Source organism: Grampus griseus (genome assembly GCF_964374135.1).
Source record: "Grampus griseus genome assembly, chromosome: 3".
Taxonomy (NCBI): domain Eukaryota; kingdom Metazoa; phylum Chordata; class Mammalia; order Artiodactyla; family Delphinidae; genus Grampus; species Grampus griseus.
In genome coordinates this window covers 41,926,852-41,943,463 of record NC_139019.1, presented here as the reverse complement: position 1 = coordinate 41,943,463, position 16,612 = coordinate 41,926,852, and the positions used below count along the sequence as shown (strand labels likewise).

General features: G+C 40.8%; 1 protein-coding gene across 1 annotated transcript; it reads right to left on the bottom strand.

Annotated features, from left to right (window-relative positions):
* Positions 1-2,393: 2,393 nt before the first annotated feature.
* On the bottom strand, positions 2,394-11,698 carry GZMA (granzyme A; the record flags this gene model as incomplete). The annotated part of the gene is made up of 5 exons (XM_082652380.1): positions 2,394-2,546; positions 3,637-3,909; positions 7,631-7,772; positions 9,747-9,894; positions 11,638-11,698. The coding sequence occupies 5 exons, from the start codon at positions 11,696-11,698 to the stop codon at positions 2,394-2,396; spliced, it is 777 nt and encodes a 258-aa protein (XP_082508506.1).
* Between the last annotated feature and the right edge of the window lie 4,914 nt (positions 11,699-16,612).

The following is a 16,612-nucleotide window of genomic DNA, read 5'->3' as shown; positions in this document are numbered from 1 at the left end:
GATATAATTCACATAGCATAAACCTGGCCATTTTAAAGTGTACAATTCAATGGTTTTTCGTATATGCACAGGTTTGTGCACCCATAACCATAATCTAATTCCCAAAGATGTTCATCACTCCAAAAAAGGAAACCCCATAACCATTAGCAGCCACTCCCCAACCCCCACTTCCTTCTACCCCTTGGCAAATACCCATTTACTTTCTGTCAATAAATTTGCTTACTCTGGACGTTTCCTTTAAATGGAATCATACATGTGGCCTTTTCTGTCTGGCTTCTTTCACTTAGAATAGTGTTTTCAAGCTTTAGCTGTGTTCAGCCATGTTCATACATGATACCATGTATCAGTACTTCATTTCCTTTTATGGCTGAATAACATTCCATTGTATAGACATACTACATTTTGTTTATCTGTTCATTAGTTGTAGACTTTGGGATGTTTCTACTTTTTGGTTATTATGAACGATGTTGCTATAAACATTCATATACAAGCTTTTGTGAGGACACGGATTTTTGCATGTGCCCAGGAGTGGGATTGCTGTGTCATATGTTAACACAATGTCTAACCTTTTGAGGAACAGCCAAACTTTTCCACAGTGTCTGTGCCATTTCACATTCCCATCAGTGTTGTACGAGGGTTTCTCTACATCCTCGCCAACACTTGTTATTGTCTGTTTTTTGATGACAGCCATCCTAGGAGGCGTGAGCTAGGAGGACGGGACCACTCAACTTCAGATTTTGGGGGCACCTCCCATTAGACCCTTTTATGTTACTGTTTACAGATGTGAAAATGGAGGCACAGACTAATTCCCTGCTCAAGGTCTTATACTGTCCAGTGATGGAATTGGTGTCTGACTTGTGGACCAGTGATTCTTTCCACCAGGCTGTTGTGATGTCTGTGGCATTCTAGTCAGGAATCTGAAATTTTTATTGGTCTGTCTAAATACAGGGAAGATCTCAGCAGGAAGGCTCTGAGGGCTAATTGTGAGGTCTGCTGGGAGTGTGAAATATTATTTATCTTTTCCCCCATCACCTTCCCAACACAGTAGACAGCCTTACTCTGTTATGTGTTCTTCAGAACCTGAAGCAGATGTCCTCTTATTTATGGATTTCTCCTAGTTTTCTACTAGACTTCAAATATTTTGAGGGCAGTGGTCATGTCTCAGTATTTATAAATCTGGACGTAATGCCTGGTACATGGTGGGCCCTCAGGAAATGTTTGAGGAATTAAATTGGATAAATCACCCAGGATTATTAGAGAATGAGTTTATTATAAATCAACTCTTTGGAGAAAAACACAACAAAAAGATGAGATACAAATGGTAGGTGATAAAAAAGCCACTTTCCTTTATTACATATCACAATCTATTAAGAATAACATAGAACTAGACGCAGACGTAGAGAACGGACATGTGGACATAGTGGGGAAGGGTAAGCTGGGACAAAGTGAGAGAGTGGCATGGATATATATACCCTACCATGTGTAAATAGATAGCTAGTGGGAAGCAGCCTCATAGCACAGGGAGCTCAGCTTGGCGCTCCGTGATGATTGAGAGGGGTGGGATGCTGGTGGTGGGAGGGAGGCTCAAGAAGGAGGGGATATATGTATACATACAGCTGATTCACTTTATTGTACAGCAGAAACTAACACAACATTGTCAAGCAATTATACTCCCCCCAAAAAAGAATAACATAGAATGAAGCTTAGTGCTTGCATGTATAAATTGATTAGCTAAGGCAAAATACATATCAAGATACTGGCTGGACTGTGGCCTATTGGTCTATGAAATTTTAGTCTACTTATAATTAATAAATGATGCAATTGTCCTGAACTATCTCTAACCTCAAATTCCAAATTTTCCAACTATCTAAAACACACATTTCATCTTTCCCACTGTATTTATAATTAGAATTTTTGTAAAAAGTTAAACTATACAGAAGCATAGAGTAGGAAGTGAAAAATCCCTCTTTATCTCTGTCCTTATTCCAACAGGGAATAGAATATCAGGCTCTAAATTCCTAAGGCCACAAATATTTTGTAGTTTCATTTGGAAGAAAGAAGAATATTCTAAATTTCCCTGAGACTGACTTCCTTTTACGGATGAACACAAAAGTGACAATCCTCAAATTCTGAATAAAACAGAGAATCACTGAACTGGGGAACTTTTTCTCAAGGGACATCTCTTGCCATGGATAGAGAACATGTGATGAATCAGTCTTCACTAGTCGTGGAAGAGTGAAGGCAGGAGGTTATTTCTTTCATTGCTAATTTTATTTCAGACAGACTGTCATTTGTACACGAGGTTAAGAGGGTTGTGAGGTGTTTCTTCAGATAGGTCAAGTTAAAACACCCTTTACTTGGTTACCTCAATTTTCTACTTTGAAGAAGAAATGTTATATTGCTCCTGCAATGGTTTTCTTTATCCAGTTGAGGTATTTTTTGGTAAGGAGAATGTAGATGCCAGGTTTCTGGGGGTTACCACACTTCCCAAAGGAAGTGACACCTCTGAAAACGTTATCACATATCAGAGGACTTCCAGAATCCCCCTGGAAAAGAAAGTCATATGTTTTAAACAAGAGTGCTTTCCAAAGATATTTACTTACCTTTTTAGTCATTCATTTATTCACTCATTCGCTCACACATTGTTTCTCTCTTTCCTTTTTAAAGGCTAATTTTATATCTCTTTTTATTAATTGTCTGCCCTCAGCATCAATTAACACCGATTTGTTTATATTTTCCGATCATTTTCATTTTGCAAAAGGCAATTCTGGAGAAGATGTACAAACTCATTTTCATCAGTAAAACAAAGAAAGAATAACAAAGGAAGCCTTTAAAATAATTGTGAAAATAATTGTCTCCTTCAGTTGACCTGTATCCCCTTTTCTTGGTCAGTAGATGTTAGCGGAAAAAACTGAATGTAGGCGCTGCCTGAAGGCATGAGATGGGATCTGAGCTACTCCCTGCTCTGAAGGAGGACATGGGTTAAGCCATCTCAGACCAAGGAGTACTTGTGATAGTTCAAACAATTTTTAGGGATCTTTTCCAGTTTTCAACAGCCCTCATTTCATATTCTCTCTGACCTTGCAAACCACTTCTGGATCATGAGTTCCAAATAGGGCCAAACCGTAGTCACGCACATGGAGAGGCAGAACAACACAGGAGTTGGGAATCAGATGGCCCCAGTCTAAGTCCAGGTCCTCCCCACTGACAGTCGAGTTATCTAACTTGGGGAAGTAACTTTCTAAGCCTTAATTTCCCTATCTGTAAAATAGAGTTGGTAATAATAGTGTCTATCCCATGGGGCTATTTGAGGATCAAGTGGCATAGAGTATAGGACTTGATATAGTTCCTGCCATCTGATAAATGCCCGCTGATGTGACCAGTTCTGAGAGGGCTGAAAAGCATCGATAAGCGGTGGTTAAATGGGATCCTGATTATTAGGAACGAGAGAAGTTTCCCTGGGCAGAATGTTTCCCTTGAGACAAAGGAGCACACACCAGCCCAGTGTCAAGCTGACGTTCTTGCAGGCCTCACACGTAAAAAGTAATAATGACAGTCCGCCATCTTGTTCCTAGGCACTCTATTTAGCCTGATTTCCTATAGCCCCCAAACGGTTAAAATTTTTAATTTACTTACTTCACATGAATCATCTTCACCTTTTCTACCACCAGCACAGATCATACTGAGATCAATAACTGGGTTAAAATTATAGTGCTGGGCATCATTGCATATTTTCCTATCTATCACAGTAATGTTGGCTTCTCTCAAGGCACTTGAAATTTTGCACGTGTCTTTTCTGGTGCTTCCCCATCCTGCCACATGACACTTGGTGTGGGGTTTGACATCGTCTCCTGTTTTCGGTAGCCGAAGTATTCCTACAGCTTTGGTCATAGTTGCTTTACCATCCAGCTAGAAAAGAGACAGGAGATGCGGTTTTAGGGAAGGACAACAGTAACCAAACCCAGAAAACAGCGCTGACTGAAATAGATATCTTGCTTATTTAGCATGTTCTTACGAAGGACGTGGCCGAAGTCCTGTTCCAACCTAATTGACCATCAGTTACTGATTTTTTAAAAGACACGGCACACCTTTTCATGCATGTTTTGCTAGGCTAGTCTAGATAAACTTCAGTCCAGTTGACCTGTCAGTGATGAAATTATGTTGGTGGTGGCTGACAGCTCTGTGGTTGAAAAGCTGTATTGGAGAGTGCCATCATTATTTTATTCAGGTGGTCTTAGGTTTGTGAACTGACTGGTACTGAGACAAATGGAAGGAAGCCAGGGCTCCAGGTGCAGTGGGGCGGGGTGGGAAAAGGGCCAGTGTCCTCATTTTCCACGTGGAAATGTGGCTTCCCCGCTTCTGAGCAGGTGCTAACCAGCCTAACTGCCTTTGGGGGCTCACCCACGCTCTGCCCTTTTCTTTGACTCACTAAAGCTCTCTTCTTGGCTCACCACCTTGCTTTCTCTCTTTCTGAAAAGTCAAGGCAAGGAGAGCAGGGAGTGTGATCAAGGTTGAGTAGAGGGTAGAGGAAGATAATTCTACTTCTTTCTTTTCTTCTTGCCTCAAGCTGTAGGGAGTCCTGGTGTTACAGACCTTCTAAAAACATAAGAGCACAGCAGCAAAGGCCGCTGTCACATTCCTATCATTGCATTGCTTTCAGGCTCCACTTCCTGACATTAGACAGTTCCCACTTCCTCAGTGCCCACTCTGAGTTGCTGGTGTGCCCAACCCTTACCCTGCTAGCATTTAGAAAGTGAGATGGCCGTAGTCTAAAATCTCTCCATAGAACATGACTTCAAATGCCTACATGCAACGTCTCTCCTTCTCTCCTACTCATGCTTTCTCACAGCCTTCATGCTTGTTATCTGGTTGGATGGACAAGGAGACAGGAGAACCCCCAGAAAGGACTTCAGGTCTGAATGAATGGATCAGAATTGGAGTCGGGATGCATATGTTTGTAAGTAGCTCTCCTGGGGTCAGGCACACACAGCAGTGATGAGCACATCGGTAGGTTTTAACCGTGGAAGGTTGACCGCCCGGAGGTCCTGATGCCCTCTTCATGAGTTCTCTAGCAACATCACCCCACTGGCCACAGTGTCAGAGGTGAGGGGGAGTTTCCTGACTTTACTTCAAGACCAAGAACCCCTCGTACCCCCTACTCACTCCACACTATTGTAAAGGTAAGAGTTTTAGTTCCTGAAGGAGACTTGACAACTGCTACCACTTTCTTGAAACCTGAGCGCAGAATCTCTTCTCTTGATGACCTTTGCCACTGTCTGGCTTAATTCCATCCCTTATCCAAAATTATTCAGGAAATATTTATGGAGGGCCTGCTATGTACTAGGAACTATACTACCTGGTACAGGGCATACAAATAAAAAGACAAAAATATCTGTTCTTTGAAGCTTACATTCCAGCGAGGGGGGCAGACAAACAAACTAAGGTACATCAGAAGTGCGTGCTGTCCATCATCGGATGCATGGATAAAGAAGATGTGGCACATATATACAATGGAATATTACTCAGCCATAAAAAGAAACGAAATTGAGTTATTTGTAGTGAGGTGGATGGACCTAGATTCTGTCATACAGAGTGAAGTAAGTCAGAAAGAGAAAGACAAATACGGTATGCTAACACATATATATGGAATTTAAGGAAAAAAAAATGTCATGAAGAACATAGGGGTAAGACGGGAATAAAGACACAGACCTACTAGAGAATGGACTTGAGGATATGGGGAGCGGGAAAGGTAAGCTGTGACAAAGTGAGAGAGTGGCATGGACATATATACACTACCAAATGTAAAACAGATAGCTAGTGGGAAGCAGCCGCATAGCACAGGGAGATCAGCTCGGTGCTTTGTGCTTTGTGACGGCCTGGAGGGGTGGGATAGGGAGGGTGGGAGGGAGACGCAAGAGGGAAGAGATGTGGGAACATATGTATATGTATAACTGATTCACTTTGTTGTAAAGCAGAAACTAACACACCATTGTAAAGCAATTATACTCCAATAATGATGTTAAAAAAAAAAAAAAAAAAGAAGCGCGTGCTGTGGAGAAACACCGCAGGAGGGAAGTAGGCCAAGGAGTGCCCTCTACTGGACAGGGGAGGGAATTGCCTTTCCCTGCCCAGGGAGCGGGACTGGAGGGAATTAGAGTATGGGTGAGGAGGATTGACCCGAGAGAGAGGCCCAGCCTGAGAGTCTCAAGGCAGATAGTATGGGGGTCACTGATAAGTACTGGGGAGCAGGGAATGTGGGGAGTTTGCCGGAAACACATGGCACTCTAGGACCCTGTCTTTACTCCTACTGATGAGGGTGTGTGGATCCCCTGAGCATCCTCTTGACTCCTGCTAGGGAAGCTCCTCATCAAGCCCCTTTGGACAAGCGTGAACCTCAGCTCACACTCTGCCTTACAGTTCTGCCTTTTCTGTTATACTTTCTGCACAGCAGCCAGATAATCCTTCTAAAAACAAGTCTGATCATGTCACTGCCCAGCTTAAAACACTTTCCCATTTCCTTCCCCATAAAGTTCAAACTTCTTCCCATGGTTCACAGTATGTGGGTCCCCGCTTTCTCAGATCTCATGATAACTTCCCTTTCTTCCCTTCTTCTTCCAAATGCATTTTCCAGAAAGACTCCTCTTATACACACTGCTCTTCCTGCCCGAAAGGCCCTTTCCTCCTTCTTTCCTACTAACCCCTGCACCTTCTCTAAGAAAGCTTCCCTGACCGCCTGGACACACCATGTGCTCCCGTAGAGTCCCCGTCTTAGTCATCTCCATCACCGATGAGTCACATACCACCAGATCAGAGCTGTTGATATATTTGTCTGTCTCTCCCACTAGACTGTGAACACTTTGAGAACAGAACCTATTTATCTTATGAGGAAGAGAAAAGCTTACTGGCACTCACAGCTGGGCCACGATTTTTCCTGTTGATCATGAACACTTGTCATAGAGCACCAATATCAGACAGGGTGAGCCTCAAGAAGGGAGCAAAACCCAGGCCACTCTGCAGTCAGGTTTGAGTACAGGCAAAAGCAAGGTCATTGTGCCCACCACAAAAATGACCAAGCGCCCCCTATCGGCTAAAACGAGTGATTGCTGCTTCTTATCAATCACAGATTTAGCCTCCTAGATAAGTAAGATTCACTGAGATACTCAGTCATAGAATTACTCCACTTCCTGATAACAGTCAGTTCAGAGCAAACTCCTACTTCCTAGAACCCTCCCCCTCATCTGACAAATCCTAGGATAAGCCCCATCTAACACTCTCTTACTGAGCCACCCTATGGTTCCTCATGGTGTACAGTCTCCCTTGCTGAGCAAGAATCAATAAATGCAATGTGGTTTGTCTGCAGTTGAGTTGCTGGTGGCATTACCACTTTGGATTGACAGGTCTTACCACAGTAGGACTTCTGTCAATATCTGTTAAATTGAACTGAATTCCAAGAGGGTGAACATCTGTACAATTGCGCTGGGTCCCATCTGTACTTCTTACCCTTACATCCTGGCATTAGCCAACCACTGGCTATGAGGCCAGTGTGTAAAAACTAGTTTCAAGTTAAACTGATCAAATTTCAAAATTTTGCAATTTCAAAATAGTTATTGAAAAATAACGCCATATTTACCTGAAGGAGTTGAAGATCCCCTTCAAATGTCTGTGGATTGAAGCATGGATGGGGAATTGCCTTTTTAATGGAAAATACTTGGTCATATTTCTCTTTATGGGAGGTAGAGTGGGCCCCAAGAATAACTCGAGGATTGCCTTTCCTGGAAAAAAACAAGGACGATGTATCATTTATGTGAGAGAATAGATGAAATTAAGCATGAACTTAATTTATTAAATCTGACCAGTTATTTCAGATGGTTTCCTATTTATAAACAAGCACAGCAAGGCAGGGGGGAATTTATGAGGTTTTTTAGTTACTTTTTATTTGTTTATTTATTTATTTTGCGGTACGCGGGCCTCTCACTGTTGTGGCCTCTCCCGTTGCGGAGCACAAGCTCCGGACGCGCGGGCTCAGCGGCCATGGCTCACGGGCCCAGCCGCTCCGCGGCATGTGGGATCTTCCTGGACCAAGGCACGAACCCGTGTCCCCTGCATCGGCAGGCGGACTCTCAATCACTGCGCCACCAGGGAAGCCCTGTTTTAGTTATTTTTACCTAAAACTCCCAAGACGTGTTATCTTAGGTGCTTCAGCTTCACATCTTTTCAAGGAAGAAGCAACAGGAGAGAAATCCCAGGTCTTCCGGCAGAGGCAAGAGCGTTGGTTGGCAAGGCCTGGAGAGGTATGCTTGGGTGCTGACCAAAGAGGACTGCTGCAGGAAGAGGAGCTGCCAGTGTCTCCATCTGCCTTGGATTTGTGGAATCAACACCTAATGGAAGAGACTCAACCCAAGACCTAGAGACTAAACCTAAGAGTGAGAGCAGAGGTAGTGGGTTTGCTTTTCTGTGTTTCAGGGAGACCGTGTACCTTGCTTAAGTCTTCAAAGATGACAAAGATGGGGCTTCCCTGGTGGCGCAGTGGTTGAGAGTACACCTGCTGATGCAGGGGGCACGGGTTCGTGCCCCGGTCCGGGAAGATCCCACATGCCGCGGAGCGGCTGGGCCCGTGAGCCATGGCTGCTGAGCCTGCGCGTCCGGACCCTGTGCTCCGCAACGGGAGAGGCCACAACAGTGAGAGGCCCGCGTACCAGAAAAAAAAAAAAAAAAAGATGACAAAGATGGAAAAGAGTCAGGCTTTTAATAGGTAAGACTGAAGAAATGAATCAACTTTATAGTGAAATTTTAAAGCTGAATCTAAACACACACTCACACAGGAGCAAATAAACTGCTAGCCGCCAAGTCTAGTTTGTGAACCTAATGATAGCTAATCTGGGAGAGGTGGGTGCAAGCATTTCTTGATTTGCCGGACAGACTTTGCACCAAGTGGGTCTGTTAATCAAAAGTGCCAGTGGTGATCTTCACAGTGTACATTGTGCTGAATTTCCTACTTGATATATTCTCATTTGATACAACAACGTAATGCAGATCTCTTTTGATCTTCTTTGTGGGAAGCTAGTTTTTAAGTCTCTTCTTTTATTCATGCAATTTATGCAAAAGTGAGCAGGGAAATAGTAGGTACCAACAACAGGTACTGTTAAAGAAAACAGCAGCATATCCTTGTGATAAACGTTATTTTGACTTTCAAATCACAATTAGGAAAAACATTAGTTTGAACCATAGGAAATGGCTATTTTGTAAAGTCAAACAGTTAAATATCAGTAATTTCTTATGGTTCAATCTAATATGTAGCAACATGGGACAAAACTAATTATATAATAGTAAGTAAATCGCTTGTAATCATAGAGAACACTTAACTTGCTCAACTGTGTAAAATATACTTATGGAAAAAGCCTGCAACTAAATATAGCAAAACATTAACAGTGATTGTGTGAAGTTGATAAGATTATGAGTGCTATTTCTCACCATTTTTTTCAAAATGTTGATAATATTGGTATTTATAGCAAAAAATATTTTTAAATAATATGAGAAAATGGTCATGTATTTCAATTTTATTCTATAGGATCTGGCCTTTGCTTATAGAGATAAAGTTAATAATAGTACATATCAGTGAATGTGCTTGTGTACTTTCTTCTCCATCCCTAGCTAATTTTGGTTTTGGACTTCATTTTCACAGCCCCTGTCCCCCCCACCCCACCCCGCAAACTGCCTGAGAATGAGAGGAGCTCAGAATTACTTACAGGTCACAGTGAGCAGCTGTTAACACCCAGTTTTCTTTGATCAAAGCCCCTGCACAGACTTTCAGCCCTTTGATTAGAGCCATGCAGCGTCTTGTGTGAGGTGGTACTTCTTTTCCTCTTATAATTCCCTCACAGGATACTGGAAAAACTAAAAGAGTGATCCAGAGTGAAATCCTATCTTACCAAGTCATGCTTCCTCTGAAAAGTTCTGATATAATGAATAGATCGAGATCGAGTACATAGATGTGCACTCTGCGTCAGGGAGAGAAGATCAAAGCAGTCCAGGTGGCACAGAGTTTTTAAAATTTTCCATGACAGCTCTGTATAATAGCATCTTGAACTTAAACAATCTTCTCTTCCTCAAGAATGCAAAACACCTTTAACATAATGTCTGTCTCCTTCCTACCTCTAGGAGGTAGAAAATGTCAGGCAATAGAGTCTCTTTTCTTAAAGCTCAAAAAGCAAAAAGGTTAAAGACTTAACATCACACAGTAAAAGCAGATTGGGGAGAAACCCCATTCTCCTGTTTCTGCCTTTACTAGTCTGTTCACTTCCTAATACAGGCTGCAGTTTCTCAGTCTTGGGTGGGACACTGTGTTATTGATCTTAAAAATCTCACAGTGTTCCATGGTGAGATTATTATTTGGAATGATGGTTTGGTAAGTTATATTAAATTCAGAGAAAAAAAATCAACAACTATAGTAGCAATAATAATGAAAGCATCTACGATTTACCAGGCACCGGTTAGTTTCAGACACTGGTTCTGATGTTTGCTACAATGCAAGGTGGGTGTTATTATTCCCATGTAGAGATAAGGAACATGAAGTTTAGACAGGGCAATCACCTCGCCCAAGTTTGCACAACTAATAAATAGCAAAGCAGTCTTCTAATACAGTTCCGCATCATGAAAAATCATATCTTTTCCATTGTGATGTACTGTTTGCCTAAAGTAGTGGCTCTGTACCTTTGTTAGTTTTGAAATATAGAGCCATTTGAGAATCTGATATAATACAGACACACAGATGCATGTAAATATTTGCATACAGTTTTGGGAGAGTCACAGACTTCTTGATGCCCATCCATGGCCTTGAAGGAGCTCATGGATCCCACATTAAGAATCCCAGCTCTGAAGGTATCATTGAGCTATAAGATATCATAGTGTGTGGTTAAGAACCTGAACTCTGGGTTCAAATCCCAGCCCTACTACTTACTAGTTGATGACTTTAGTAAATGGACTTAACCTCTCTGTGCCTTGGTTTCCTCATATATGAAATGGGCTGATAACAATGATACTTAAGAAGAGTATAAGTAAACCACATAGAATACTGCTATACTTCATTGTAAGTTTTATGCAGTGTTGGTGCGCGTGCACGCGCGCGCGCACGCACACACACACACACACACACACTTCATTAGAGTATTTTACATTGATGTTATTGCTTTCTTCACCACCCCCACTGCTGGAAATAGGCACTCACAAATACCTTCTGAAAACCAAAGTTTTAAGATTTATCTGAGAGCTATGACTACTCAGTTGTATCTGTATGACTGAGCCCTCCAGTTAATAAGTAATCTATCCATCCCCAATTTAATGGCTTTGTTGGTTTTTCACTTGAAGGTTGAGCTCTGTAGATCTGGCCTGAATTTATGATAACCTCCAGATATAGTTAATGCTTTCATATTTTTGCTGTAGACACAATAGAGTATGTTTTCATCTTAAAAAGCCAATATACCATTTAGATAGCAAAGAAAAAATGTAACATGAAAAATTATTGGAAATTAAGTTGTGATTTCTTTTTCCCTTTTACACAATATTAAACAAAAATTAAAGCAATATAAAAGTCTATTTTCTTATAAGCAAAACTAAAAAGCATATGGAAATATGTCTTACCTCCAGGAATTAGAAGGAGACACATGCCAGTGGGAAAAGAGAAAAGGAAAGGAATTTTCATGGCTTCTGTTACTCACATATGGAGACTATTTAGTTTCAGGTACTGACTTAGTAATATATAATGAAACACAAAGGATGTGGGTTCTTTCTTTTTATCTTTCTCTGCTATGTGGCTAAAGAGTTTGGTATTTTATTACTGGAAAACATAGCTTTATTTTAGAGATGGTGTGGTTACTTATTTGTTTCACATTTCCTTCAGGGTTAGACCTTTCCTACCTTAAAGTGTAAATGTGAAGTCATGGGGACTGTTTCATTTTTATTTATTATTATTATTTTTAATACATCTTTATTGGAGCATAATTGCCTCACAATACTGTGTTAGTTTCTGTTGCACAACGAAGCAAATCAGCCATGGGGACTATTTTAAATTAAGAACATTAAATAGAAAATTGCTCTTCTTTGGCAACTTTTTCACTTTCAAATATGAGTTTATTTAAAAATCTGAGAATTCAAGTCTGTATAAGAAATTATTTTGAAATAGCATCTTTAAACCTATTCTAGTGGCGGAAAGGACAGATATTTGATGCATTCATTGTTGAGATTGCTGGGTAATCATCAAGGGAAAACTGAAGTTAGATTCTTTTTTTTTTTTATTTTTTTTTATTTTTTAACATCTTTATTGGGGTATAATTGCTTTACAATGGTGTGTTAGTTTCTGCTTTATAACAAAGTGAATCAGTTATACATATACATATGTTCCCATATCTCTTCCCTCTTGCGTCTCCCTCCCTCCCACCCTCCCTATCCCACCCCTCCAGGCTGTCACAAAGCACCGAGCCAATATCCCTGTGCCATGCGGCTGCTTCCCACTAGCTATCTACCTTACTACGTTTGTTAGTGTGTATATGTCCATGACTCTCTCTCGTCCCGTCACAGCTCACCCTTCCCCCTCCCCATAACCTCAAGTCCGTTCTCTAGGAGATCTGCGTCTTTATTCCTGCCTTACCCCTAGGTTCTTCATGACATTTTTTTTTTCTTAAATTCCATATATATGTGTTAGCATACAGTATTTGTCTTTTTCTTTCTGACTTACTTCACTGTGTATGACAGACTCTAGGTCTATCCACCTCATTACAAATAGCTCAGTTTCATTTCTTTTTATGGCTGAGTAATATTCCATTGTATATATGTGCCACATCTTCTTTATCCATTCATCCGATGATGGGCACTTAGGTTGTTTCCATCTCCGGGCTATTGTAAATAGAGCTGCAATGAACATTTTGGTACATGACTCTTGTTGAATTTCGGTTTTCTCAGGGTATATGCCCAGTAGTGGGATTGCTGGGTCATATGGTAGTTCTATTTTTAGTTTTTTAAGGAACCTCCATACTGTTCTCCATAGTGGCTGAACCAATTCACATTCCCACCAGCAGTGCAAGAGGGTTCCCTTTTCTCCACACCCTCTCCAGCATTTATTGTTTCTAGATTTTTTGATGATGGCCATTCTGACTGGTGTGAGATGATATCTCATTGTAGTTTTGATTTGCATTTCTCTAATGATTAATGATGTTGAGCATTCTTTCATGTGTTTGTTGGCAGTCTGTATATCTTCTTTGGAGAAATGTCTATTTAGGTCTTCTGCCCATTTTTGGATTGGGTTGTTTGTTTTTTTGTTATTGAGCTGCATGAGCTGCTTGTAAATTTTGGAGATTAATCCTTTGTCGGTTGCTTCATTTGCAAATATTTTCTCCCATTCTGAGGGTTGTCTTTTGGTCTTGTTTATGGTTTCCTTTGCTGTGCAAAAGCTTTGAAGTTTCATTAGGTCCCATTTGTTTATTTTTGTTTTTATTTCCATTACTCTAGGAGGTGGGTCAGAAAGAATCTTGCTGTGATTTATGTCATAGAGTGTTGTGCCTATGTTTCCCTCTAAGAGTTTGATAGTTTCTGGCCTTATATTTAGGTCTTTAATCCATTTTGAGCTTATTTTTGTGTATGGTGTTAGGGAGTGATCTAATCTCATACTTTTACATGTACCTGTCCAGTTTTCCCAGCACCACTTATTGAAGAGGCTGTCCTTTCTCCACTGTACATTCCTGCCACCTTTATCAAAGATAAGGTGTCCATATGTGCATGGGTTTATCTCTGGGCTTTCTATCCTGTTCCATTGATCTATCTTTCTGTTTTTGTGCCAGTACCATACCATCTTGATAACTGTAGCTTTGTAGTATAGTCTGAAGTCAGGGAGCCTGATTCCTCCAGTTCCTTTTTTTGTTCTCAAGATTGCTTTGGCTATTCGGGGTCTTTTGTGTTTCCATACAAATTGCGAAATTTTTTGTTCTAGTTCTGTGAAAAATGCCAGTGGTAGTTTGATAGGGATTGCATTGAATCTATAGATTGCTTTGGGTAGTAGAGTCATTTTCACAATGTTGATTCTTCCAATCCAAGAACATGGTATATGTCTCCATCTATTTGTATCATCTTTAATTTCTTTCATCAGTGTCTTATAATTTTCTGCATACAGGTCTTTTGTCTCCTTAGGTAGGTTTATTCCTAGATATTTTATTCTTTTTGTTGCAATGGTAAATGGGAGTGTTTTCTTGATTTCACTTTCAGATTTTTCATCATTAGTATATAGGAATGCCAGAGATTTCTGTGCATTAATTTTGTATCCTGCCACTTTACCTGAAGTTAGATTCTTAAAGCACACCATTCAACTATAAAAGCACTAACTGAATATACAGATATTCACACACATGTAAAAATGAGAAAGGGACTTTGAGATATGACATCAAAGGCAGAATTTGTAAGAGATTGATAGATTCAATGATGTAAAATTGAACTTTCTGTACCTTAACACAGCAAACACAAAGCCAAATTGCAAACATTTTCAATCTATGTGACACAAATGGATATTTTTATAAAGCAATAAGAAAATATGAACACCTGAAAAGAAAAATGGTCAGAGAATTTGAACAAGTAATTTACAAAAGAAGAAATAAAAATGGCTCCTATCTTCCTAACCTATGGAGGAATGCATAATCACATAGCACAAGTTATCTGTAATAAAAATGCAATTTAAAACATTTAGGTACTATTTTTGCCTGTCAAATTACTAAAAATTAAAAAACACACAAAAAATACTCTCTGTTGTTGGAAATTCTCATGTGTTGATGGTATTTCAAACTGCTGCTATCTTTTTGGAAGGCAATACATATGAAAGGGTTGTTAAATTTTGCATGATCTTTGACCCAACAAGTCATGTTTATGATTCATAATTTAAAAAATTGTGAAATTTAGCAATAAGGAGTTCCATTGCATTATTGTTCCTAATGAGAAAAAGTTGAAAATAATCTAAATGCCCCCAAGTAAGGAATTAGGTAAGCCTATTAGTTTCCCATTGCTGCTGTAACAAATTACTGCAAACTTAGTGGCTTAGAACAACACAAATTTATTATTTTACAGTTCTGTAGGTCAGAAGTCTGATGTGGGTCTCCCTGGGCTAAAACCAAGGTATTAGCAGGGCTGCATTCATTTCTGCAGGTTCTAAGGGAAAATCCATTTCCTTGCCTTTTCCAGCTTCTAAAGGCTGCCAGCATTCCTTGGCTTTTGGCCCCCTTCCAGCTTCAAAGGCATCAATGGCTGGTGGAGTCTTTCTCATTCTGACACTGACTTTCCTTCTGCCTGCTACTTCCACATTTAAGGACTCCTGTGATTACATTGGGCTCACTCTGATAATCTCCCTATTTTAATGTGAGCTGATTAGCAACCTTAGTTTCATCTACAACCTCATTTCCTCTTTGCCAAGTAAACTAAGATTCATAGACTCTAGAGATTAAGATGTGGGCAGCTTTGGGTGGGTGGGAACATTATTCTGCATATCATAGTAAGTAAATTATAATTCATTAGTACAACCATTCTGTGCAACCACTAAATAGCATGGAAAGTGATCACAAAAATGTTGCTGTATCAGACACCTCTTGTGTGTCACCACAGATCCCCTTGGCCTCATGTAATCCATGGACCTTGGGACTTCCCTGGTGGTCCAGTGGCCAAGACTCCATGCTCCCAATGCAGGGGGCCCAGGTTTGATCCCTGGTCAGGGAACTAGATCCCTCATGCATGCTGCAACTAAAGATCCTGCATGACGCAACTGAAGATCCTGCGTGACGCAACTAAGACCTGGTGCAGCCAAATAAATAGATAAATAAATAAATATTTAAAAAAATCCATGGACCTTGGCCACTTGTTCTTCTCCACCTACTCTGTGGAGACCAATTCTGCATGGCCTTGTACCATATTGGGCACCACCTGACAGCACCTTGCCTCATGCCTGCATGATACAGCTTTTGCCTCCACCACTGGACTCCACTGCTGCTGCTGAGATCTAGGGTATGATGCAGAAATGTAGGGGAATTCAAGCCTTTTAGGGAAATCTATTGATTAGTAGGAGATGGAATCTAGTTGATAAATAAGCTATTCTTTGAAGCCCTAATTCTTAGAGTTCTTGGAAGATAGTCTGAGCAATAAGTTGTGCCTGATGCCAAGAGGTTTCCTGTTCAGCCATGCACCTTTGTATTGTGCTTCTCCTCAACACTCCTCTTTTCTCCCTTCACACCACCTGCTACCCCCTTCTCAAGTATTTTGATCTCTAAGACAGTGGTAGAACATAACTTCTCCCCTCCGGGAGCTCATGCTGACAGTTGGGAGTGGCACTAGGAGTTGGGAGTGACCTTGTAAATTAGACCCACAAAGTAGGATTTGGAGGTGAATGACTCACTGAACTGAAATACTGGGGACTCCATTGGTGGTGGTAAGTGGTGAGAGTGCAGGGGCAGTGGGCTTTTTTGCTTCTCCTACCCTGTGATGTGGGATCTGGGTAGCCCTGTCCCCTGCCTTCCAGTGAAGAAGGACACGTGTGGGAACGGGATTTCCCTGAAGTAGGGCAGGTGGCAAAGTGGTAATTGTAACTTTTTTG